The sequence below is a fragment of the Strongylocentrotus purpuratus genome, unplaced genomic scaffold (genome assembly GCF_000002235.5).
Source record: "Strongylocentrotus purpuratus isolate Spur 01 unplaced genomic scaffold, Spur_5.0 spur5_scaffold_5, whole genome shotgun sequence".
NCBI classification, from domain to species: Eukaryota; Metazoa; Echinodermata; class Echinoidea; order Camarodonta; family Strongylocentrotidae; genus Strongylocentrotus; species Strongylocentrotus purpuratus.
In genome coordinates this window covers 31482877-31510194 of record NW_022145611.1, presented here as the reverse complement: position 1 = coordinate 31510194, position 27318 = coordinate 31482877, and the positions used below count along the sequence as shown (strand labels likewise).

The window sequence follows — 27318 nt, the reverse complement described above, 5'->3', positions numbered from 1 at the left end:
CATAAAAATCTTCAACAAATAATTTCATCTTCCATGTGTAGTAAAATATCTCATAACTACGTTACATGGGCACCGTCATAATTTTTGCCCCAACTTTATAGAATGACCCAAATAAAAAATAGTATTGAAGAAAATGGTATGCTGAAAGATTTCAGGGACAGCAGTTACTTAATTGCAGAGGCAACCCAGTTTACATAAATGGAAATATAATGAATTGAATATAGTGGCTATTTTCACTGTATATATATTTTAGGATATTTAACTTTACAATTCATAAATCAAAGTTGAATTTCAAGAAAAAATACATTATGCTCTAGACATCTGTCACTATTAAATATGTATCCAATTCCAATAACTATACAGTTCAAGGATATGTTTTTTGCAACACTCAGTGAGTACTTTAGGTACATAAGAATCAAATCAGGAAGACCTTTTTACAATGAAGTAATGACTAGGCACAAACCTTAATATGGAAATAGGGTAGCTTCAACACTTTCGATAGGGTCCTTATCCTAATTCCTCGTTAATAACCAAGGCATAATACAAATGAATAAAACCACATTAGGATGAAATGATGTGTGATGATCTCATTCAGAGCAAGGTATTTCTATAACAAAGAACACAATACTTGAAAGATATCTGTAAATGTTATTTTTCAAAGACAGAACAATTTGATTAACATTTGTGTGTTCAATGACTTTGGAATGCATGAAAAGAGTGTACTAGAGAGAGCTATGAACTACGGTACATAGATTGTAATTCTCAGTATGTCTTGTGTAATACATGCACATGTGTAATTCTTTAAAAAAACAAAAAACAAAAAAAAGTACATGTAATCTCACAGCCAATCACTTGCTCTAAAACTGAAAGAGCCAAGTTACGAGGTAACCTTTTAGTTATTCAGTCTACCGGTACTCATTAAGTGTCAGATTGACAATTTTCCCTTTAAACTAGCCCACATGTTTTGTAAAGTTGCTAATGCAATCCGTATCTAAGCAGGGATGCAATTGGTTTACACCAGTTGCCTAGCATCATCCCATTTCCATATAGCAGCAGAAATCTACTCCTTTGGGAAACCTTATCAAGCAGATCTGGAAGTATTCAATTTACCTCCCACTCGAAAAGGGGCATAACGGAGGAGAATCTAGGAAGGAGGAAGGAAAACACATGCACCAATATGTTGTGTACATGACACAGGACGCAAGTGGCACGGACAGGACAAAATGGATGCATCATTTTCTCCCTATATCAGTCTTTACCACCATGTGGATTGTCAGTTATAGATACTTCTGAATCATTCTGACCTAAAATCAACTAAAACTCTGGAAAGGATAATAGATTTTAAATGAATTAGTAGAACCATTACCCCTATTTTCTGTATATATCTTTGATGCTGCTGTCCCATTTATTCACTTTAATTTGATATTCCACTGGTATTCTCTACATATTTAGATAAAGCAAACTTTGCCTAATCTCGACACAGGGAAGGTCCAACTATTTTTGTCCATGACCACAAAGCGATCGATCAACACCCTCTCTAACTTTGGAAAGCCTGAATATACCATTACATTCTAATGACCGTAGGCCCAGAAACAGGTTTAACAAGATTCCATGCTTCCGGGCAATAAAAATAGAAATAAAACATCAGTTCCAATATCTTCTGATGGATTAGTATCCCTTGAGAGAGTTCTTTTTATAAATTCCAAGTTACAAGGATCTATCTTCATCTCATAATCCAATCTGTTACCATGACTACAACATTGTCATATCAATTTACTGTCCTTTCTTAGGCATTATGATGAATTTAATAGTAAATGAAAATTTAAAATATTTTTAATGACAGAGGATAAAAGCCTACTGCTTTCATTTCAATACATGTACACACTGTACAGTCTTTGAATGTGAAGGCTGCAGTACTTTTTTTCTTCTCTTTTCCACATCAACAGCTAAATGCCAAGGTAACAAAACTCTTTGAGGCAGATGAAACAAAAGTTAAAGTGTATTTTTACATTGAAAAGCTTAGAGGCGGTATCAGTGTATATTTTTAACAGCCTAGAAATTCTACCCCACTTTGAGTTTCACAAAATTTTGTAAAACCTGATTACTTTAATACTAATGGACTAAAATAGTAACTCAATATTGACTGGTTTACAGGGCCATTGATAAAATAGTTGGATGGAGATGCTCTCAAAACTGTGAAATGATATGACTGCTAATATGCATGCTCCTGTAATATGCATTTCAATTATAAGAATGTTCACAGTTCGCAACATTTACAAATGTGAGTCAGATATAGACTCTGCCCCACTATTATACTACGAAGCTCAAAGAAAGGGGCTAGTATCCAACATCCATCCATCCAATATGCTATTTAACTCACTGAAAAGAAGCTGGGATCACCTCAAGCCTCTATTCCTCCTTCAGCTGCCAAGTAATAAAATAGAAAGGAGTCTAAAAACCACTTCTCAATCTATCATTAGGCTACACTGCCAAAAACGTAGGAATAGATACAAGCTAATAATCACATTTGTGCCACCGGCTCACAGAAAGGGGGCAAGAACCAGCCCCCCCCCCTCCTTACCCCCTAAAGCTACCCTGCTCCTGTAAAAATCCAATGTCACTCTGGCTCCACTCCTTAGCCAAGGTCACTAGGCAGCCATGCAAAGAAGCCTAACGTTCTAGAGGAAGAGGATGATTTCCTTTGGCCTGCAACCTGAAACCCAAGGCCTAGACCAGCCCTTCCTTTTAATGCACTCCAATCTTCAACCATGAATGTATCATTGTGCAATTGTTCAAATAAACAACGAAGATATTTGATACACTTGAGTAAATTGAAGTTTCCTGGTTCAATTGTGGTTACTTTTAGTTGTCTATCCATATAAATATAGCATGATATTTCACTTTTGTTTCTAAAGACACTAAAATATCCAGTCTACATTTAGTTTCTTTTTAAAACGAGTGAGTTTTAAAACACTGGAATTTTTTAATAATCCTGTTGCCTAAAAACTGTGTGGATTTAGAATGTCTTTTTCCCTTTCTATCATTATTTATTTCTGTATAAGAGCTAAGGATATTTTTAAGTTTCTACACAAACAATATATTAATTTAGTTGTGATTTGATTTGATTTTCATTGTGTCTATCAAATACATATGACATGATGGGGCAGAAAATGTCTACCGATCACAAAATGTTGGTACATGTAGATCATACATGATACTTTCCATGTCACTACCCTTTAATCTATTTATAAATGACAATGAAGAGACATTATGCTTTGAAAACAATCACTGAAACTTATTGACATTAATATAGAATCACAATGATGTCAATTTAAATTGGTTAACAAAAATAATAACCTCACCTGTTCAGGAAACGTTGGTAGTTTGTTCTCTGTCTAGATCTAAGTTCTTTGCCCTGCCATTGGCTGAATCTTGTGGTTGCCAGGTAACGGATCTGATCGTTGACCTTTAGGCATTCAGCTGCAATGCGATGTAGAAGACCTGCTATCTCAAGCTCCTTACGAGGCCTGAACAACGTCTGAAGTTGAAGACTATCGAGGTGATGTGCAAGGGATTCCATGCAGAGGAAAGGGTTGATGACACTGAAAGTTGCAGAAAATATCATGTCATTGTTACTTTTGCTTTCACTTCAACAAAAGGTTACACTCTGGTTAAATCATTACTATTGCAACACTTCAAATCAAAATAATACTACTATGAAAAAGTTTTGATTAAGAAAATACCGACATTGATTACAGAACAACTACATAACTTCATCATCTTTTTTTTTCTTACCCCCTAAACTCCCATAACATTTCACTCTTTTATTTATCTAATTTCATCAACTTCTTCAACATACTCCTTTTACCAATTCCTCATCATTGCCATCTTTCTCTTAAAATTGCTCTTCCCCTCCAACATCGCTTTGTACAGAAATGACTTTGTCTTTTCAAGTGTTACTTCATTTTTGTCATCTCACCATTTTCAACATTCTTCCTTCTAATAATTCTACACCTCAAATCTATTGTATTGAAATATCTTTGATCAGTTACTGGAAATAATGTGACTTGTGACATCATTCCTTTTTTGCAGGCCAAGATGCATGTGGATCTATTCTATGTGCACAATTCATTATGACCAAACCAAATTAAGACATGGAAGCACCCAATAAATATGTGTGCCTATGAAAACAAAGGCCACATATCTTAAAGCCCAAGTCCACTCCAAAAAAAACTTATTTTCAATAGAACCAGAAAAATCAGACAAACCAATCAAAAAAAGTTTGAGCAAAATCGGATAACTAATAAGAAAGTTATGAATTTTTAATGACACGAAAAACTTTGAAAATCACTACACAAATCGGCAACTCACTCATGAGTCTGTGACGTATGGTCCTCACTATCCACTAATTATTTTTTTTATATTGATAATATAAATTTTTTTTTTTCACCCTAAGAATCACACCAGCATCCAAGTAAGATTGTTAGTAATATGATTTTGTGTGGATGCACAAATAAAGAGTAATTTTTGTCCAGTTAAATCATGAAAAATTGAATTTTGATAAACTAATTAGATAAAAATCAATAATTATGAAATACAATATTCAGAAAAATAGTATCAATTCTTCAAAATTCATAAAGGTTTTTGGGAAATGTCATGCACGCAATATGATAAAAATCATATAACCTGGGCAAAGGCATGGGGAAATCAAGTTTTGGGGATAAAAAGGGAAATTAGTGGGATTAAACTACATAAAGCAATTGATATGTTGTGAGGACATGACATCACAAACTGATAACCATCTTGGCAAATTGTGTTCCATAGTTTTACATACTTTTTCAAAAATTCATAACTTTCTTATTAGTTATCCGATTTTGCTCAAACTTTTTTTGATTTGTTTGTCTGATTTTTCTGCTTTTATCGAAAGTGAGTTATTTTTAGAGTGGAATTGCCCTTTAAAGGGATAGTTGAGTTCTGTTGTGATAATTTTTTTGTGAGATAATGAAAAACTGAGTGTCAAATTTGAAAGAACATACAATTTAAATGACAAAATCATCTTTGTTTGATCAAATTTGGTTCAGAGACGGCTGAAATATCCATAAATATAACAATTTCTAACACTTGTGTACCACCACAAATATTAGATAATTTAACAAATCTGTTGAATAAAGGGAATAGCGCCTTTTACATCGTATTTCAGTCAATGCCGATGATTGCTTTTTTGTTGGCATTTTCGAGTTGGTTTTATTACGCACAACCAGTCGGCCCATGTATTGTTATTTTTAATTAATTGACGGTGACCGTATTTCATTGAAAGTGGAGCTGAATTGGTATGATCGAATTGGCTAAATTTCACTCATTTTGGGGTCTGAATTTTAAAATTACCTTCATAGCATTTTTAGGTCCTAAAAGGGCACTAGAAATGTCATAGATAAGAATATGAGCAATAAACATGCACTTTGAAGGCATTTGCGGTCTGAAAACAGAACTCAACTATCCCTTTAAGTAATGATGCAGACAAAATGTCACTGTCATTTTTTATGGTATTAAACTTAGATGAAGGCTATTGACAAGGTTATAGTTCTTACCACTCAGTTATAGAGGCTTCATCATCCTTGCTGAAGCACCGACTGTGTCTCACCACCATCAGTACCAGGTCCTTGTCTCTGGTCCTCTCCTGTGACTCACCCTCCACTGGTCCAGTTTCCCAAGGAGAGTGGTCCAGGTCCTGGGGTGTTGGTCTAGGCATGGAGGACCAGTCACTCAGACAGGGAGCCAGAGAGTGGACCAGACGTCTACAGGAAGCCACAGGGTAAAAGACAGAGGTGTAGGAAGAAGCACAATCTAGGATCTCATCTAAAATGGGCAATTTCTGTAGAAAAAAAGGGAGAATGTTATGTCATGATATGTAACTTAAAGGTACTATGTCCCATTTGCAGGCCCAAAAAATGAAAAAGTTAAATTCCAACGGCATTTGAAAGATAATACTAATTTAGAACTCCCCTTAAAAAAGGGGGACATGAAAATGTCTTTCAGTGGGAAAATAATGACTATTAGTAGTCAAATCGACTTAGGAGCTATAGAGCCAATAAGTAATAGTCTTGATTTTCAGACCATTGTACCGCATGGTCGTACGTTTTATGCTGCGCAAAGATTCAATCAGTTTAATTTTGGCCATTACAAGAAGTGGATTATTGATGCAGACAAATCCTTTACAGCTCATTTTATGTATGTTATTACCAAAGAAGAAAAAAAGCCAGTCAGTCACTCAATACTGACAATAGTGTCTGACTGTGAAGTCTAGCAAGTAAACGGGTTTCTTTGCATAATTTGAATATTAGGACACTGCTAACGTTTAAATTTCACAGATAGGACATACATGACATATTCATAATTCCTGCAAATTTCTACAGAATTCGAGGTTGGCTGCAAAAGGGACATAGTGTCTTAATGTGTTAATTATTTTGTATATTGTGCATTAAACCAGATTTTGTAGAATACTAGATCTCAATAATCATCTCCATATTTGCATTTGTAATTAGCTCTTAAATTTTAAACCCTATTATTTAAAGCGAATAGAGACCTTTTCAGTATAATGCACTATATAAGAATTAACTTTTTATTATTATTGTTATTATTATATTTTTGCACTCTTCCCACTTTATAACTATTCCTCATATTCTAGTATACTTACTTGGTGTGAGATTTTATCAGCTAAATTTGGCGGCTTCATGGAGCAGGAAAACAAGGCACATATAGTGAATGAAGCGACTTCTCTGGGTACACCATGGATGTCAACCTCACCATGACTGATGCGGTCCCTGAGACGAGGACCGTCGGGATGCACGAGAAGATCCATCAGCAGGTCCTAGGGTCAATTCCAAAACAAGATATCATTTGTAATGGTAGCTCACTAGATACATTACCGGTATAATATGTAGAGATGTCTTGGCATATTGGATAAGTCACTGGACTGTGGATCACAGGATTCCATTCTCCACCCAGGTGAAGAAAATGGGGACCCGGTAGGAAGAAATTCCTTGAATGCTCTAGCGCCTTATTATGGCAGCTCAGCTACAGCTGGGGTAGTAGTATGATACTTTGTATTATTAAACTGCAGTAGAACATATTCATATCGTAGCTGTGCTATCAAATGGAACCACTATTATTTCAAAAATGGGATTGGATCCCATGTGAGCATATCACCTAGTTGAAGTTTTATAGACATACTAATAATTACCATAATCATCCCAGGAGGTATGTTAAATTGCCTTGCTGGAGAGAAGCCACATAGATTATATGCACTGTTTGATGACAGGACTTAAACATATGAACCTTATATGATCTCTAAGTCAAGTCCTCAAAATACTGGGCAATGAAAACATCTTGTAAGACTCTTATTTATATTTTACAAGTCTTGTCAAAAACCCAAACATCCAATCATCAAACCAATGATGATTTGATACTTTGATAGTCACACATGACAAGTCAATGGCTAAGAAGGCGTGATGACTCAGTGGTAGATAAATGGTCTCGTAACCGGGAGGTCCCGGGTTCGAAACCAAGTCGATGCACTAGTGCCCTTTGGTAAGGCATTAATCCTCATTTACCAAATCCCTTGGAGAGGACTTAAAGTAGTCGGTCTGCTGGTTGATACTTCCAAGCACACACATGCTTTCTTAGCAGTCAGGTCAACAACAAAAAACCCAAAGTTTCAAAAAACATAAACCATCCCATGCAGATATCTCATGTGTAGAAGATAGATGAACTCTGCTGAGTCCAGGTTCAAATCCAAGTTAAAGTACTAATAGCCCTAGCTCAGCAATAAAAAATAAACATAAATACCCCGGTAGATATATTAATATATCTTATGGTGTGAGCATGTGAGGTAACTTACCTTTTAAGAGGCAGTTCTCCCAAAGGAATTGAGAATGAAATATAATCACAGTATAATTATCACAGTATTATTAACAATGTAATGCTACATGTTGCATAAAGCTGTTCATACATGTACCTGCATTTAAAATAGAAAATGCTACCTGAATAACAGAAATCTCAAAAGATATTGATGGCTTTCCATTTGTCTTTGCACATCATTCTTCATCTTTGTTAAAAAGTTGTGAACATCTTTGAAATAATATAAATAGTATTAATTACTACCATACCATGAATGGCTCAGATATTGCAGGTATAAGCAGATTGGGGTTTCCATCACTCAGCTCAGCACAGAGCATCTATATGAATAGTATACAATAAACAGAACAAATCAAGAAATAATCTATAGAAATAGGCACAAATTGCTCAAATTTTAATCATATATCTCCACAGAATCATTAATCAATTTGAATGTCTAATGTATGGTATTGCAAAGCAGAAGACTTGGTTTACTTTGGAATGAATAAGATTTATGTCTGTCCTTGTCTGGGCTTCATAATTTCCAATTTTGGAAATAGTCTGTTGATTTAAGGCAACATATTTGTCTTGTATCGCAAACATGGGCTGTCAAATGATAAGAGTATACCTAGCATTTCCCTACCAAATACTGCAGCCAGAATCTTAATAGATGTGGGCAGATGTTGATATAATACTTTGTCATTGACGTATAGTCATTATTCCATATTCCATTATGCTGAATATTAATGCTGGGCAGGAGACTGAAGCTGAGATTCAAGTTCCCCCCATAAAAAATATGAATCAAGTAAATAAATAAGTAAAATAAACTATAATTATTTGTTTATAAGCAATTTGTCTTTGATACACGTGTAAATTTTGGAACTTTGGACGTACATGTACAAACTGATGCAAAAAGTGTTTTGAGAGACATGTATGACTAAAATTCTCCTTGATACATCCAAATATTGCTTTCATGCACAAATGGAAATTGATACATGTGTATTCCGTAATATTATCTAATTCAAAGTTAAGTTAAATTTAAATTAAGTAGATTCTAAAACTGACCTCATCAAATGTTGTGAATAACACAGTGGACTGTAACAGAAAACAATAGATAACAATTAATTAGCAAAGGATGGAGTTCATCATCATCATTATAATCATTCTATTTACTTGTCATTCATGATTTATTATTTTTAATGGCACAAAATTTGGAGGATTAAAACCTTTAAGAAAACTGATAAGGGGATGTTCTTTCATGGTATGATTCAAGTCAAATTAGAAAAAAATTAATTACTTCAGATTAGTGAAATAATTGTTATCATGCTTAATCATCATTGGCTGCTACTGTCAGCTTAAATAGGTTTCTTCCTTGCAGCTTTGATGGTATTTTCAAATGTTTATAGCTATTCCATTATTTATGGAAGTACTAAATATAAAGAGAGTCTAATTATGAGATAAGAGTGGGTGCTGACGTTATACTCTGCCTAATCATTTTTTTTCCTTTGTCTTTGTAGCTTAATGAATACTCATTAACAACTCCCACCACATAAACATTGATCAGGTATGTACCTCAGCAGTCTTTGAGTGGCTATTTTTTTGCTTTTCAGGTTTGGGTTATCATTAATATTATTATCATGATTAAGGTGCTAATGATAGTACGTAAAACTAATTGTATTGTACGCTAAAAATACTATCCATATGACAAAAATATATCATAATGAGCTGAAGAGACGTCATATAAGTGCTATATATATCCAGAATATCATTATTACGGCTGCCGGAGCTAAAGCTAGGGTAATAATTTCCAAAGCTCTCCGGAAGCGCATAGAGATGTTATTTCATGACGTATTATGCGCTATACAAGAACTGAACTATTATTATTATTATCATTGTTATATATGATTGTTTTTTTCATTCATAACTACATATTTAAAGTTATATATACCTCTGCTGTAAGGACTCTCTCAGGACACCTGTTGGCTTTGGCGAAAATTAGTCTGATCAGATGTTCAAGTAGAGGGCATAAGATCATAACACATAGATTATACCTATAAGGCAGGTGGAGAGACACAAAGAGAACATGGAGAGTGTGGGAGAAAAGTAGAGATAGAAAGAGAGTGAGTGAAAGGAAGGAAGAGGGGAGTGGGGAAGAGAGTAGTGAAAGAGAGAGAGAGAGAGAGGGATAGAAAGAGAGAGAGAGCGAGAGAGAGAGAGGAAAAAGTGATATAAAATCTGTCAAGATCACCTGTTAAAAGTAACACTCTTAATTGTTTCAATATCATTGGTATTTCCTTAATATGAGAGGGTTAAAGCCTCCATGTATTTCTGTTAGCACCTTATTTGTCAAACTTGATTTTAAATATATTTTTATCTGCAGTAAATCAAATCAACCTCGCCAACATGGTGTTTTAAAGAAAAACAAACTCATTAGAGGATTTAAATTTTTTTAAATACTAAAAAATAAAGAGATATACTGTGAATTTAATAGTTTCATGTGAATTATGTACAACCCACTCTAAAAGAGCTTCAAACACCTTTTAATTGTTTTATTTGGCAACTACAGCTACTATCTAGGTTGTCAAGCTGCCAACCCAAGAAAAAGCCCAGATTGAATGATCTCCCTGACATCTAGATATTACTGAGGGTTTTTGCCTGTGCTTGGGCTATTCATATTTTGCCCTGCACCTCTTCTGTGTTGCATTGTCTGAAAATCATATGTAACTTATCATCTGGTTCTTGTCTTTAAAATTGAAATGCAAATATATATCTCAAATTTAAAATTACTTGAAATTAAAGACTATATTTACACTCTTCTGAGAATTATCATAGGGAATAAGACAAAGCATATTTGTGAATCTTACCTTTCAATTTCATAATAGTGAGCAGCTTGTTCCCACATTGAAACATGACTTTGACAGATAAGGCCTCTCTCACAAACCTCTTTAGAAAGCGTGTTCAAGTGATCTGGAAGTAAAACTAGACACATGGGAGAAAAGAACTTTAAAGGGATCGTTTAACAATGTTAAATCTGAGATACACAGTCCTACATGTTACCAGTGTATGTGATATGGTGTAATATTGTAACCCTAAAAAAAATCGCGCTTCAAAATGATCAAGAAGGGCCTCAAAAAAGTAAAAAATCTTGGAGTGACCGGTTTTACCATACTCGTTTTCCCCAATAGACTGTAGTGTTATGAAAAGGTTTTCAAAATTTGTAATTCCAATCATTAATATCTTGATAACGAGACAGGCGATCGGCTTGTAAAAGTCATGGAGTTCCTGACTGACCTAAAGGTTTATAATTATCATTACAGCATGAGCTAAATCAAGGATTATTTCTAAACGATCTAAGACAAAGTTGCCGGATCCCTTTAATGTAGGAGGGCAGAATTTCACTTGAAAAAGTACTTTAGCCCAAAGTAATACTAAGCTTGGTAGGCTCCATTGACCTTGATGCAGCTAGGGTGTGCGCTACTCTGCTTGCACAGAGCACAAATCCTACCGCTATTTCTTAAAGTTACAAATAAGGATTTTCCTTAGGAATAAACTACCAAAAACTAAAATACTTCAGGAAATTTGAAAATAGCTGAATGTTGACCTCACCTGCTACAACATAGCACTACATTCATAGATTCCAACACATTCATTTTTGATGTCATGGTAAATATATTTTTTGAGCATCATTTTGAGTAGGATTTGTTTTCCTCTTTTAATTTACAGCCATCATCAGTATAATGAAGATAACTTCAAGATAAACACCTTAGTTGTTCCTTTATGTAAAAAGATAGCATCTCCCTGCAATACTGAAAATTAAGATCTTACTTTCCTTGGGTATTAATCTTGTAATATTCTTAGCTGATCCAGAGTGCCATAGAAGTAGAGGAACAGGTAGTGATACATAATTTGATTGAGATATGTGAAGATTTACATGTATTGTGCCTTACCAGGAAATTTGTTATGTAGCAATGGAACATGTTTCTGGAAATCTATCTGTGTTCTATGAGGAATGCTGGATGGATGAATTCCAAGGCTATGAAGCATGTAGCCAAGACTTGCGGTCAATACCAATAGAAAACTGGAATATCTATGATTTGAGAATAAAGGAGAGAAAGGAGTTCAGAATCTCTCTAAGCACAATTTGGTGGATTCATTTTCATGCCATCCTTTCATTCAAATACAGGGCAAACACCACCAAGTTTGAAAATGAAAATAAATCTATAATTCTTTGCTAATCTCATATGGAAGGACTGACATACATGAGGATTTTCTGAATTACATTACATTAACTATCTTCAATAATTCTGTTTCAAGATCCATATCATATTGCCATTTCATGCTGGTACACTGTACTTTATTTTTTCTGATTATCCCTTTCTTGAGCTTTTGCTCTGGATGTTCTCCATCTTGTTGAGGGTTCCAACGGATCCATAAGATCTTTCTTTTTTTCCCTTCTTTTTTCTGTTAAATAAAAACCTTAGGCTTCTGCAAAAGATGTGACTTTGATATATGCAAAGTTGTAATAACTGCAATGAAAAGGAAACTGCAGTGAAGTTGAATCTCACCTTGAAGGAATTTCACCAGGAGATGCAAATCCATGCCACAGAATGTTTCTGAGGTTGAGACTGGTTGGAGGTCCCATCAAGACTCGTAAACAAAATAACTGTGAAAATAAAGAAAGAAAGAAAGAAAGAGAGGGAAATATACAAAATTCTCTACCATATATCCTGGCATAATCATTTGCAAAATTATGAAAGCATTGTTATTTCTGATAAGTAAATGCATCTATTTTCACATAATAATTATCATTTCCATCATTATAATTTACTAAAAATATGAACCGCTTCAGATAATGCTCTCTAATGTACTTGTTATAAAGCTGACACATCTAGATCAAACATTTTCCCACCAAGCAGCTTGCCGTGGATTTTAGAGACCGTACAGGACCCTTCCGATTTTTATTTCATTTTCTATGGCATGTGTGGTCACAAAATCTGTGGCACCCGGTGAAAATTGGTCAAGTGATGGGGCCCTACCGGGGCCCGACAAGGGTCCTCAAGGTGCCCTGCTGGGTGCCGTGAGGTGCACTGAACTATGTGTCCTCTGACATCTGTGCCTCTTGTATTTAAAGCTGCGTTGTACATTTTGAGAGGTCTTTCTACACAAGTTCTCGCGCTGCACACATCTTAAACCATGGGCTCAAAAAGGAAGTGAAAGAAAAGACAGAAACACGTGGATGATGTTGGGTCAGAGGTGGGCTCCAACATTGAATTAGCTGGCGCAGATGTGGGCCGAGAAGGTGAAGACGACGCATGTCAGTTCAAGATGACTGTCAAAGACCAGATTGTAGACATTTTTTAGGCCTACCCATGCTTATATGCAAAGGAAGATGGAGACTATAAGAGCATGAGACAAAAAAAAATAGATTGCTGGAAGACTTCGTCAAAGAGCTAAGCCATGGATACACTGGTAAGGAAAATCCCCTTGTCAATTTTGATCATTGCTATTGTGATTTTGGTGACTTTATTACAGTATATGCATCTACTTTTCATTTAAAGTTCCTAAATTGTATGATTTACTTTTGAACAATCAGTATCAATTAATCTAATATGATTTTTTTTAAATGTATCCAGCTACAAAGATTCTGATGAGGTTCACGTCCAACAGGACCAACTACGGTAAACTGAAAAAGAAGGTGAAGAGGGATAAGTCGGGGTCTGCTGCTCTGAAGCTAACCCAACTACAACAATGGACATTGAGGCGGTATGCCTTCCTGAATCTCCATATGACCATTCGACTGACGGATGACTTAGGATCGGTAAGCATTTCATTCTATTACTCAAGATGGACATGTGACCCTCCACCACAAAACGACCAGAATGTTGGAAATTTGACCTTACTTGTTATTAACTGGAGTAGAAAGTGCAGATTCTTAGTCTTAAAATGATATATAGCTATGTCTTTATGAATAAACATCATGAACTAACAGTGATAATGCAAGAAAACCAGACAGGCCATTTTCAGAATAAAAGAGAAGCGGTCTCAAAGAGTGGAACATTCAAGGATGCTCATTGCCCACATCACAAAAGATTGAATCAAACATCCTTAGAAATCATTATGAAGGGATTATTGGATTATGTTCAATTAATCTAAAGCAATAACCCGGGAGGGGTTACTCAGGTTATGTCTTAAAATGTAATCTTATGAGTATCTATGCTTATACTTATGCTGTAAATTTTCAATCTGGTCCTGTTATACTCTCATCTTATCCTAATTTCATATTTTCAGTTTCAGTTTTAGTTTTTGTGTAAGTGGCCGTACTAATAAGGCATTTCATTTCTAGCTGTCTCCTCATTCTCATAAATACTCACTTTTCCCTATATTTTGTCCAGATTACCTTAATGATGAATATTATGTTGTATGATTATCTTTGTAATGTATGTTATTTTATCTTTATATATATGCGATACCATATGTTATTTTATCTAAATGTTTTTTATGATGAATGAAATAAATTAGACTATCTATCTATCTATCTATCTATCTATCTATTTGGCTCCGACAGGGGTGCGACGCCGCAAAACCCAACCCCTTTTTAAGGGTGATTTTGGCGGAAATGGGTTAATAAAAATAACCTTTTTGTGCACTGTAGCGAAAAAAACGCAATAGGGGGATCAAAACGCTCACATCAGGACATCGCCAAGGTCCTGTCCAGGAAGAAACAGAGGAAGTCAGGTGGACCACTAGCTGAGATACTTTCAAAGTTCCTGGAATTATCGGGAAAGGAAAAAAGGCAGTCTAAAAAGGAGGTTTAAAAATGTAACTATTTCATATCATTATTGACATATCGAAAACGTTGCTACTCTTTAGCACTTTGTATTTGAAATTGACACAAGTCATGTTTTCTACGCTCTGTTTCAGTTCCAGACCATGGCCTAAGAGTCTCAAAGACCAATGGATGAGGGGACCTCTTGGGGTTACTGGCGGACTGTTAATGGATTTCCTCTGAGCATTTCAAACAATATCAGAGGGACACCTATGAGACCACCATGCAATGGATTCCAAAGGAACCTGCAACACTTCCCCAACCTTTGCCAACTTCAGTGATGCTGCCCCTGCAAAGCGACAGGCGACGTGCAACCACAGACCCATCTGCACACCTTTAACACATACAACATGCCACAACAGGCGCAGCAACAGCTGCAGAGTTTTGTGCCATACTGGATTGGATGCCACAAGCCCCTCAGGCAGCCAGTTCATATGCCTGTAAGTATCAGTTTGCATTTTATGCAAATTTGTATAAATTGACTAATACTCATACTTCTTGCACAGCCTCCTCCAATTCATCTGAAGATGAAGAAGTGCAACAACTACATACTGCACACGGTGGTGACGTACGTCCAACTGCATCTGCAATTCAGCAATACGTGCACAATGAATGCATTCCGGGAGGACAAATTGTGGCCTCAGTGCCATCCTGTCTACAAACAGTTTACTTTTGCGGTACTGATCATTAAAAGCCGGCTTCAGCTCACACACAGAAAGAGAGAATTTAACTCTTATCGTGCCACAGGGCTAATCCCTACTGTGCCAGGTTGTTTTGGAGATAATCTGATTAACGCGATGGTTCTATGAATGGCGAGTGCGAAACACACAGCATAGCCCAATGAGCATGAACAATAGTTGCTACTACGAATGCGCCCTTGCACGCACATGGCACTCAATAGGTAGCGTGCATGCAGCCTCATGGCAGGCTATGGGTTAAAGGCTGTATTTATATCAAACAGGTGGATTCGATGCCGCCGTGAGGGGCCAGCACAGACATTATTCATATCAAATGGCCCCCGGACGGCAGACCCCCAGTGTTGTGCATATCACCTGGGGCCCTTGAGGGGCCGTGAGGGAGCCATAGAATACCCGTACGACACCCTTGAGCACCACAAGGCGCGCATAAAGATTTCTCATGAGAATTGACAGAAAAACATTGTGAGGGGCCCAGTCAGGCACCGTCTGGAGCCTGCACAGGATCCCTACAGGCTTTCTACGGCCTAACGATCAGATTAAAAACACTGGGAGATATGGGAGCAGCCAACTTAGCACCAGGGCGCCCATAGGAACTGTACTGGGAGCTGGCCGTGAAATGGCCGAAAATTACCTAAATTACTGTTTTTACTCGCCGTACAGGCCCGGAGTGTAATTGTGAAAGCCCCATAAGCAATCATCAAGAACAAAGAAAAATTAATACCTTTTTGAAAACAATTATTATTGAAACCATGTGACTTACTGCATGGCATCCAAAGAAACTCTGTAGTTCTTGTGTTATCAGAAGATCTTTCAGCAGAGATGGACATGGCTTATTTTTCATCAAGTAGACCTGTTGTATGCAAATGAATTGAAATATTTCAACAATTTTCTTCAAGTTATAAGATGTCTTCAAGAATAATTAGGGTTCTACCATAAATATTTGCAAAATGGCTTGGAGCAAGAAAATCTGCTGGATTACAAATATTTCATATACCAGGAAACAATGGCCCACACCATTTGATAGTAACTAAAATGAAAGCAAACATACTGGTTTTGATCTTAAACACAAGTCTCTTACAAATACATAGACCTTCATGTCAGCCACACAATAGAAGTTTTATAATTATATGTTTCATACATAATAAATTTGGGTGAATGGAAGCTTTTAAAAGTCTATTCTTGAGAGGATAGATAGATAGTGGTGGTTATTTTACCTGACAGCTAAGAAAGCAATGAATGCTTGTTAGTAAGCAACCATAGGGGTAAACTGTATTCATTCAATACCCTCCTGACAGAAAAAACTCCAATATCATGATTAATAAATAAAATATCAACAAATTAACCCGTTCCTTCCGAAATTATTTAGCCTGATAGCCACCCCACAAACGAGATTAAAAATCGAAAACTCGACTCCTTCGCTGCCGTACAATACCGTGCGACTGTTCAGCGCGCGGAACAATGCGTGTGCGTTGAAGCGACCTAAAGCCTGGCCAGTCGCTTCGACGAGCAGGAACTTAGCGCATGCGCAGATCATTTGGCAATCTGCCGTGCTCTAAGTTCTTTCAGCTCTTCCGTACTGTAGGTTGTTTTTCTTCGTTATCTTTTTTTCCTCTTCTACCTACTTATTTTGTTCTTCTTTTTTCTCCTCCGTATCTATTTTTTTCCTTGTCACTCTTATTCCTCCTCCTTCTTCTTCTTCTTTTTCTTCTCCTTCCTATACTCTTTTTTATTTTGATACTCGATTTTATGAGAAAATACACAGTATATAAAAAGTAAATTATTTCAATGTAAGTTTCTGTTGCATCAAATTTAATTGAAATAGTTTATCAGCCAAAATTGACTGTTATAATTTACGTCTGACAATATAATGTAGCGAAAATATGTAAACATGATCAAATGAAACTCAAGAAGAATCCAGAACGGGGGGGGGGGGAGAGGGGGGAGGTGAAAGGAGAGCCAAAATAGCATACTAATAAATACAGTACAGACTATATAACGATGCGCCCAACTTTCTCTCTCTCTCTCTCTCTCTCACTCTATAAAAACCGTTCATTATACTTTATCTCTCTCATACTGTTTTCTGTTCCGCGATTTCCGAAAGCACGTTTCGACATATAAATAAGAATTGTTAAAAGTAAGAGTATGGATATAAAAACATCTCTTATGCAAAAAATAATATGACACAATCTTTTTTGACAGAACTAATATACGTCGGACGAAGGAAATAACTCCTTGGTCGGACATCATACTTTAGCGAATTTTGTTTAATTTTTTAAATTTTGTTTTAAAGAACTAAAGAAACATTCTGAATGGGGGGGGGGGGGGTTGATCAGATAGACAACTAGTATAATAATAAATACAGTACAGACTACGTTCAACGTTCTATCTCTCTCTCTCTATCTGTCAATGTTGTTCCGCCATTTGCTTGTATGCCGGCATCATTCCTTCTTTGAGATAAATTATGATAACATATCCATGATGATGAAAACATACATCTTAAATACTAGGGAAAAAAATAGAGAACGAGCGGCTGATAATGTCAAAATGAATATCACTGTACACAAATTATAGAAAGTAAACGTTTTGATTTTGAATGTAAATCTCTGTTGCATCAAAATAAAATGAAACGTTCATTATATCGACGGAAATAATATACATCGGACATTATACTTTTACCACAAAAGGGTCATCTAGAAGTAGGTGGATAACATTATAAGAGAAAGAAGAGAAAGAATGAAACTTTCTCTTTCAAAAACAGAAGAATAATGGAGAGGGAGACAAGGACACATACACAATAAATAAATATAAACAAGATAGGATTCTAGAGCGGAAGATGATATAGGGGAAACGAAATAGTTCGGAAGTATTGCCTAGAGAGCAAAAAAAATATTCTGTTTTATTTACTAATGTAAAGCGCTTTGATCATGTTTTATGTAAAGGCGCTATATAATATCAATATGTATGAATATATTGGCAAATTTTGACAATTATAGTTTGTAAGTATGAATTGACAAAGTACGTACAAATACAAATGACACAGAAATGTCTGCAAGTATTTGGGACCTATATAGAATATGTGAAAAGAGCTATATCTTTGTCTTTGGCCCATGATCCCACAACTTAGTTACGTAAGAGGAACAAAGAACGTTGACGGATGTAAATGTTGTTGTCATGGTGATAAACCCCAACAATAGAAGAGCGGAAGTAAGGTAAGGGTATAATTGAATGGCAATGACCTGGCTTACAGCACTGATGATCCTACATGTATAACCCTGTTTTTTGTGTGTGTGTTTTTCGGGGAGTGGGGTCTTGTTGTTTTTGCAATCATTCAAAGATAATATCAATCATATACAAGATAAAGGAATGAACAAGAATATATGATATGCTAAAATGTAACAGACAAAAAGATGATGATGAGAAATGATTGTTTCTATCTCTTTTTTTTTCTCTTTTTCACTCTCTTTATGTGTGTGTCTCTCTCTCTCTTTCCTCTCTCTATCTCTCTCTCTCTCTCTCTCTCAAACTCTCCCTCTCTCTCCGTCTGTCTCTCTGTCTATCTGCCAATGTTGTTCCGCCATTTGCTTGTATGCCGGCACCATTCCTTCTTTGAGATTAATTATTATAACATAAAATTATCCCTGATGATGTACATTATTATACCTTATATTTATTATAGGGAGCGAAAAAGAAAACGAGCGGCTGATAATGTCAAAATGAGAAGAATATTACTGTACAATATTTATACAAAATAAAAACTTTGAATGTAAATCTCTGTTGCATCAAACTGATATAAACAAATTGTTATTATGCTATATTGACGGTACTATTATCCGTCGGACATTGTGCTCTAGCCAAAAGATATAAACAAACAAAAAAGAGAAAAACTAAAGAAAAAATCTGAGGTTTGTGGGGGGGGGGGGGGGGTAGTCGGTGAGAAAAATATCATAATAATAAATACAGAACAGACTACGTCAAACTTTCTATCTATTCTGCCCCCGTCCACCCTCCTCTCTCTCTCTCTCTCTCTTCCTCTCGCTGTCTCTCGCTCTCTCTCTATCTCTCTTTCTACGTTGTTTTCCATCTTCATCTTTCATGATGTTGTCTACTATTCCGCCATTTACTTGCATGCCGGCATCATCCTTTCCTTGAGATTAATTATTATAACATATCCCTGATGTTATACGTCAGACATTATACTTTAGCGAAAAGAAATAATCAAACAAAAAAAGAAACGTACACAAAAGAAAAACAATCAGAGCTGGGGGGGGGGGGGGGGATCGGAGATAACTTTCTATCTCCCCCTCTTTCTCAAATATTTTATATCTCCTCTCACATTATACCTTAGTATAGGGAACGCTATAGAGAGTGAGCGGCTGATAAAGTCGAAATGAGAAGAATATTACTGTCCAATACTTATAAAAGTAAAGCTTTTGAATGTAAATCTATGTTACATCAAACTGCTATACAAAAATGTTTATTATGCTATATTGACGTTACTATACGTCAGACATCATACTTTAGCCAGGAAATATAAACAAACAAAAAAAGAGACAAACTAAATAATAAATCTGAGCTTTGAGGGGGGGGGGTCGGTGATACAAAATGTCATAATGATAAATCCAGCATACACCTGATCAAAACTCGTTTTCGGAGACTAAATCGAGTACAACCTCGCGATCTTGCTTTAGACTTATAATACTGCTTGTTGTTGTTGACAATAGAGAGCTGACCTTTGGATTTTCCTTTCATGTGCAGTGAAGTGCATTGTTCCGCGCGTGCCGCGTGCCGTTATAGGCTTTGGCTTTGCGCTGCTCCCAATTGAAATACCAGCAGTATTGGTATTCTGTGCATGGAAGGTCTCAGCGAAAGTCAATATCTGTGGGACAGACATCGCGGAGCTCCAATACGCTGCTGTACGAATTTCATGTGAGAGAAAACTTGACATGCTAATGAAAAAGTACAAATATAATGAGTAATATTAAAGTAAACAAAACAGGAGTAATGGATAATGATAGCATATACTTTGGATAAACCCTCACATCCACTAGTTTAGTGAATTAATGGCAGGGAAAGGCAATTTAAGGCTTGTAAAGACGTCGTCTACCTGCCTATTATGGGAACCTGGTATACCAGGTTCCCGTCTGTGAGTGGGCTCCACGGGAGCCTGGTATACCAGGTTCCCGGAAGGAACGGGTTAAGAAAGAAAAATGGTGGCCTGGACTTACATCTCCCAGTGCCTTCTCTAGGACTGATGTGGTCACAAGTAAACTGATTGAAGGACCTCTCAAATCTCCCTCTTTCAGAAGCTGAAACCCTTCTAGAAAAACCTGCAGTAAGAGCAAGAAATGAATCATCTAGCATTACTCAACTTGTGAAGAGGATTACGAGCTTGAATATATATCAAATGAAGATGTAGAAGATAATTTCTTTATATTTCTATTGTAACAGACTAAACTTTGTTAAAACAACTTTACTTCGTCACGAAAGTATCTTGAGAATACTTTGAATTTGGAAAGACTGTAGAGACTCATTCAATGAGGCAATTAATAACCTCCAAACCATGAAAAACCAGGCAAAAAAAATGAGGACAGTATATCATTTTCAGTGTGCATATATATTCAGAGCTATTGCTGCTCTCAACAGGTCCCCCTCCACCTCCATTTTTTTTCTTCTTTTTTTGCTTTTACAAAATTTTGCTTATCAGTTTTTTTTTCAAAGCATACTGTCTGAATATGACTTCAGTTTAAGTTAGGAACATAGTATCATTTATATACCTCACTTAAGAAATCCAGCCATCTGATTGGTCGAATTGCATTCATAAACTTCAACTGTTCCTGTAAAATTCTCGGTAACCATGCATAAAACATTTCAATATTTTTAATAACCATGGTTATTAAAAAAAGTTGGTCAGCCTCCATGGTTACCCCATAGGTTTACATGTTAAAAATGGTTTGAGCGATGGAGGATGCCGTATGTGTGCGAAGGATTGGTCGGTAATTTCAATACAATTGAATCTCGATCGATCTTACCGACAATTTTATCTTGCATTGTTGACATGAAGACGAAAATAAACTTCCAAAAACAAAAAAACAACATCTGCCGATAGATCTTGATCTAAGTTCGTGCCAATATGCATTGCAAAAGTAAAAGAAGAGTCCGTATATGGAGCTTTTGCGAAGCATTCATCACACGCGAAGCCGGTTTCAATCCATTTTAATGTATATATTGTACAAAACTGCCATACATGTCAACAACGCGCGATGGCCGAGAGGTCTGAGGCGCTGACTTAAGACACATCACCTTTTGTACGCAAGAGTTCGAATCTCATCTTCGACCAAAAAAAAAAAGTATTTTTTTTTTATTTTTTAGTCTATTTTTTTTCGGCATATAAAAGTATTAATGACTGCTTTAATATTCGAGAAATAGTTGTTTTCATACGCTCTCGGGAAGGTTACAATTGGGCTATTCCCCTCGGCAAGCCTCGGGGAATAGCACAATTCTAACCTTCCCTTGAGCGTAATAAAACAACTATTTCTCTCAAAGCAGTCATTAATACTATACCATCACATAACCTTAACACAGTTTATGTATTATTTGTACATCAGCATGCTCTCTCATAAGTTAGTTCAGGGATGCCAACCTTTCAGAGCACAAATCCGTAATCATAAGGCTAAAAATCCGTAATTTGGAGACAAAATCCGTAATTTTCTGCGCGACGCAAATTTTTCTGCACGCTGGCGCGGCAAGCGCAGCTCCCGCAGGCAAGCGCGATAGCACAACAAGTTAAATAAAAGTAACATAGATCTAGATCTACCTGTTCATTAGTTGGTGTTACACGATGCATTTCCATTTCTTACTGTATTCTTCTTTAAAAGTCTGTAACTTCTTGCCACGCTTCTTAGTTGTGGAAGACATGATGATTGATATCTAAATCCAACCAACATGAGTTCAGATTGTCGACGAAAATCGACGAACGCTGTGACAGCCTGTGAGAAATCCGACAGTGTACACGGCGCTAGCGTAGCGAGGCCTGGCGCTGGGCGGGCGGTAGCGGCGCGGCCAAGAGAGGTATTTCACCCGGCCCCCGCTCGCGAAGCACATGTTGTATGCACATGTATGCACTGAAAGGGGTGTGCTAGATAACAAATTGTCCAATCGGAAGCCCTGTGGGATTTCTATGCATGGATTCAAGGATGGCTGCGCTGCAATAGTCAAAAGTACGTGCTAAACCTTAAACGTGCTAAACCTTAAAGTGCTAATTTTGAAAATCGGCAAAATCTGCAAAATCCGGAATTTATGGTATGAAAATCGTACCGCCCGTAATCGGCCGATTTCCCGTAGAAATTACGGGAAATCCGTACTAGTTGGCATCTCTGTTAGTTGTATACCACAGGAAGTATGTGAAGTATAACACATGAAGCTGTAAACTGTCTGAAAAAGGGGAAGCTTCAAAATAAAATAGCATCACGGTCATTTGCATGTGTTAAAAAACTGTACATGATAACACACAGAGTATGCATGCCTATTTTCCAGTCCTCACTATTCTTTTACTGGTAAAATGGGTTTTATATTGCATCTTTAGGCAGTTTATGGTACCTTGAAACAGACACATTCACACAGCTATCACACTTACACCAGGGCAACCTGTCCATTGCAACCATTTACTATATGTCTCCTCCAGGTCAGATAGAGAGAGCGCCATCACATGCTCATGGATGTCCAGACAAGGCACAGCAAGTCTACCTACTACATTATTGAAGTCTTTCTTTGTATCCCAAGAATCTGAAACAGAATGTAATGTGTCATTTCTCACTTTCTTCAGAAATATTTGTTTCAGTATAATATTCATAATTTAGGTAAAATTGAATTTAAATTTCTAGTAGCAATATGATTGCAAGTAAATAAACCTAAACTTTTCATTCAAATGATATTGTTTACACATGCATATCCTACTTCATTTTTAAGTTAATGAGAGATGATATTTCAAAACAAAATTCTGACATTCATACATACATGTTCAATTACAATGAAAGAATATTTGATATTTTATGCCATTTAATGGGCGCAGTCAGATATACAACAAAAATTTGATGTCAATCAAGATATTATTTAGTAGGCTATTCAACATCAAACTTCTGCATACTCAAATATACCTCACAATATTCTAATAATTATTCATCTTTGCATTGTTTCCAATATGTTTGCAGTATTAGTAAACTAACACAAGCAAATTATACCCTCAAATCATAAATAATTTGGTCATACTTTGAAAATTATATTTTTATCGTTGATAATCATGTGTATTAACAATCACGATATTAGCAATTCAATTTTCTTCTAAACAAAAAACTCTGAAGTAATTTTTCGAAGTATTCATATCTACCTATATCATGTTGAAGTGCATTACTGTTCAGAGCCTCCCAATCAATAAGACCACTTTGTAGCAAACATGGCTCATTCTGGCTAGCTGATGTTCTTGACCCAATCTTAGAGATCAGATGATGGACCAGAGGTGATAGATACGTCTTCTGTTTGAAGGAATCCTCCTCCTCCACATCAACAATGAGTGGTGATGATGGTGCTTCATCAGACTCTGAAGACATCTTGGAATCACTAGAACATCTTAATCAAAATGAAAGAATAGATGTAAATGTACTGTAACAACATAACAAATATATGCATTCAGGAGTTATGTATTTGATTTGTAGCACGTATTAGTATGTGTGGGTGTGTGTAGGTATCGATTCTACAACAAAAGATACGATTATCAAAGTCTGAGAATGACCTTCATGTCACCCGTCTACATTATTTGACTCAAATTTTATAAATATTGTTAAGCCAACAAAAACAAAGTCTAGTCCAGTAGACTCCAGCATTTTAGTGAAATAGAGCCAAACTTGTTTACTTAAACACTGATGCTCATCCATTTTTTGTTTGTTTCTCAAAAGAAAAGAAAACAAATAAGAACATAAAATGCTGTAAGAAGTGCCAACAGAAAAAATAGGTTACAAATAAAAGTGGCTACCTGCACAAACTCCTAAAAAGTGCAGTGATATTATGAGAGAGGCTTGCCTGAATACACAACAAGCTTAGTATTAATCAATTCCACAAAGCAAGAAAATTACAGAACTCCAGATGTTGGCCTTCTTCACTCAAGTTCTAATGGAGTCAGATTAAGATTAAGATTAAGGAGAAGGAGAAGGGAAAGGAGGAGAAGGGAGGAGAAGGGAAAGTAGGAGGAGGAGGAGGAAGAGGAGGAGGAGGAGGAGGAGGAGGAGGAATAGGAGAAGGAAGAGGAGGAGGAGGAGGAGGAGGAGGAGGAGGAGGAGGAGGATGGAGGAGGAGGATGGAGGAGATGGAGGAAGAATAGGAGGAGGAGGAGGAGGAGGAGGAGGAGAAGAAGAAGAAGAAGAAGAAGAAGAAGAAGAAGAAGAAGAAGAAGAAGAAGAAGAAGAAGAAGAAGAAGAAGAAGAAGAAGAAGGAGGAGGATGGAGGAGGAGGATGGAGGAGATGGAGGAGGAAAAGGAGGAGGAAAAAAAGGAGGAGGGAAGAGGAGTAGAAGGACAAGTCTGAGAGTGAGAATGAAAAACAAAGACTAAAGAGCTGTTAGCTGGAACAGTGGAACCTGAATAATTGAAGTGGAACTGGGTCTGGTCATTCTAGATAGAGGTGGAAGTTGTAAATTTCATCACATGAAAGTGATGAAACAGACAGACACATAGAGAAGTCGCATAGACTTCCTAGTCCTACAGAGTACAGTTATATTAAGAACTTTAGTCGTTAAAATTAACTTACAAAGTAATATTTCTGTTAATACATTGAATTAAATGGGTGTATCATATATGCTAAACAGTTTATTTAATTAATCGATAAGCAGTAGGGGTATGGACCGAGAATATTTTTGCAGACGTTTCTTAATCTTATTTTTAATCCGCACGTTGGCCATGCGAAAAAACTGATTACGCAATGATTTTCTTGATGCATTTCACATCAATTTTGTACAGACTTTCACATTAGGAATGATAAATCCCCTGGAAGATGGACAACCCATAAAAAGTAGAAGGTGAACTGAGGGCATTTTGTTACACAGAATTCTTTTTTGCATCGCCAGCGCACGCGGTTTGTGAACCCTAAACCTGTCGAGCGACGATGGAAAAAGACGTCCGCAAAAATGTGGACAATTCTTAAGTTTTGGGGACGCAATTTTTCTGTGTTTACGAGGATACCCTCGTTTAAGCAGACGATCCACATTCTCGGATCAGCGTCCCTACTGATGATAAGACAATAGTCTATCCTGAATATGAAACTATCTTTCGACACGACAAAAAAAGCACATGAAAGATAACGAGTGGGACTGTAATTTAAAATCGTTTCCGTTCATCATCAATCAAATTCAACCAAATATATTATACAATCACTAAGCAGGAATTTGTTAATTACAATAGCTAAACTATATTAAGAACCCCCACAAATCAAAGTAATATTGAAATAATCTGCTTAACTTACAAAATCAAAAAGCGCGGTCGAGCTGAAGCCTGAGAGTGAAAACAAACACTCGATCCGTCGTCTGCATGAAAATGACTAAGATGTACAAACACTAGAGGGAGACATACAACTGCGACCTTTCATTATCGAGTGGTGTGGTTTGTCGGCGGTTGCCGGACGCAGCTCTCTTGACCTCGCGCTAAAAAAATAAAATCAAAGTAGAATTTTTGGAACAAGAGAGATTAATTTTGTTGTTCTTCTTTTTTTTTCTATTGTGCGATATTGGTGTAACTAAGATTTGTTTGGTCACTTTTTCAATTCAAGATTAATTCTTGATTGCCTAGTCGGGTAGTTATGTTTCACGGTTAACATTATAACACGTTGTAAAAATTATTAGATTAACTTCATTAACTATGAATTCCTTCAAACAGAAATTTATTTATGAATTACAGATTTCCCCTAAAATATTCCCTTAGACCAGTTTATTTCTTATTCAGAGAGGCAAAACAGAATTGAGTATGGTTGGAACTTGGAACTAAGGAAGATAAACACTAAATCGTATGATAGATCAGTGTCGTAGGAGTCTGCACAAATAGTAAAATTTGTGATAGAGAAGATTAATCAAAATGTAAAAATCCATTCGAATAAAAATAATCATTTAGAAGAAACACCTAAAAAACTGTTAATAATTACTTCTTTATAAGTTAACACAAACCGTATAAACTATTATTTTAATGATCTCTGACGGTCTTTGTCAAAATCCTTTGTTTTCACCATTCATATTTTGGCGAAATTCAATGTTAAAATTACATATGCTGTAATTTTGGATAAAAAAGGTTTAACTCTATCAACGTATTTGTTATTTTGTTTCGTTTCTACAGTCGTCAAGGGAAATCAATCATTGTAAAGAATATAGTAAAGACTTTCAAAAAGTCCGACAATTTGAACGAAAAAAAAAAAATCAAATTTCAATAGCCTTGAGCGTCACTACTGGAAATGTGCGAACATGATTGACGTATTGTAATAGTTGTTGTGATCGTGTTCATTGTACGTGTTACATCCACACCTATGTTGTTGTTGTTGTTGTTTGGTATTATCGGCGTTTCATTCTTTTTTTAGAATATTTACGCCTTTTACTTTTTTTCTTTTTTTCTTCTTTTTTTTGGGTACTATTTGTAAATTCATACTCTTCTCTTTTTTGGATTATAATCTCAGATCTACTGGTCCATGAAAACCCCTCACCGCAATTGACACCTTCCTGCCAAACCGGCGCGGTACATTGCGCAATCTTCTCGGGCTCTCGGCCATCATTGGCCTAGGCAACTCTGGTGCCGGTGAGAGGATTCCGTGGTAGATCTCCAAAGTATCTTGTATAGGGTTTACCGTCCTCAATCCGTCTTTACTCTTTCTTACCTT

General features: G+C 36.3%; 1 protein-coding gene across 2 annotated transcripts; it reads right to left on the bottom strand.

Moving 5' to 3' along the window:
• Positions 1 to 3124: 3124 nt before the first annotated feature.
• On the bottom strand, positions 3125 to 25981 carry LOC578825 (endoplasmic reticulum membrane-associated RNA degradation protein). 2 transcript variants are annotated; one of them, XM_030999518.1, is made up of 14 exons: positions 25924 to 25981; positions 23801 to 24039; positions 23051 to 23199; positions 20643 to 20744; positions 16178 to 16267; positions 12459 to 12556; positions 11841 to 11980; positions 10758 to 10872; positions 9842 to 9944; positions 8959 to 8988; positions 8166 to 8234; positions 6695 to 6868; positions 5589 to 5872; positions 3125 to 3602 (listed from the first exon to the last, which is right to left on the bottom strand). In XM_030999518.1, exons 2-14 carry the CDS (start codon positions 24018 to 24020, stop codon positions 3359 to 3361), a joined length of 1818 nt encoding a protein of 605 aa, XP_030855378.1. In that variant the 5' UTR covers positions 24021 to 24039; positions 25924 to 25981; the 3' UTR covers positions 3125 to 3358. The 2 variants fall into 2 exon arrangements, with proteins under 2 accessions (XP_030855378.1, XP_030855379.1); XM_030999519.1 differs by having other exon boundaries at positions 23801 to 24030; positions 25924 to 25980.
• Positions 25982 to 27318: the final 1337 nt, after the last annotated feature.

Coding starts and splice junctions, on each gene's coding strand:
- LOC578825 (XM_030999518.1), bottom strand. CDS start 24,020: ATGTCTTCAGAGTCTGATGAAGCACCATCATCACCACTCATTGTTGAT. Junction 12,557..16,177: donor GTTTCTTTGGATGCCATGCA/GTAAGTCACATG, acceptor TTATTTTCACAG/TTATTTTGTTTACGAGTCTT. Junction 10,873..11,840: donor GCTACATAACAAATTTCCTG/GTAAGGCACAAT, acceptor CCATGTGTCTAG/TTTTACTTCCAGATCACTTG.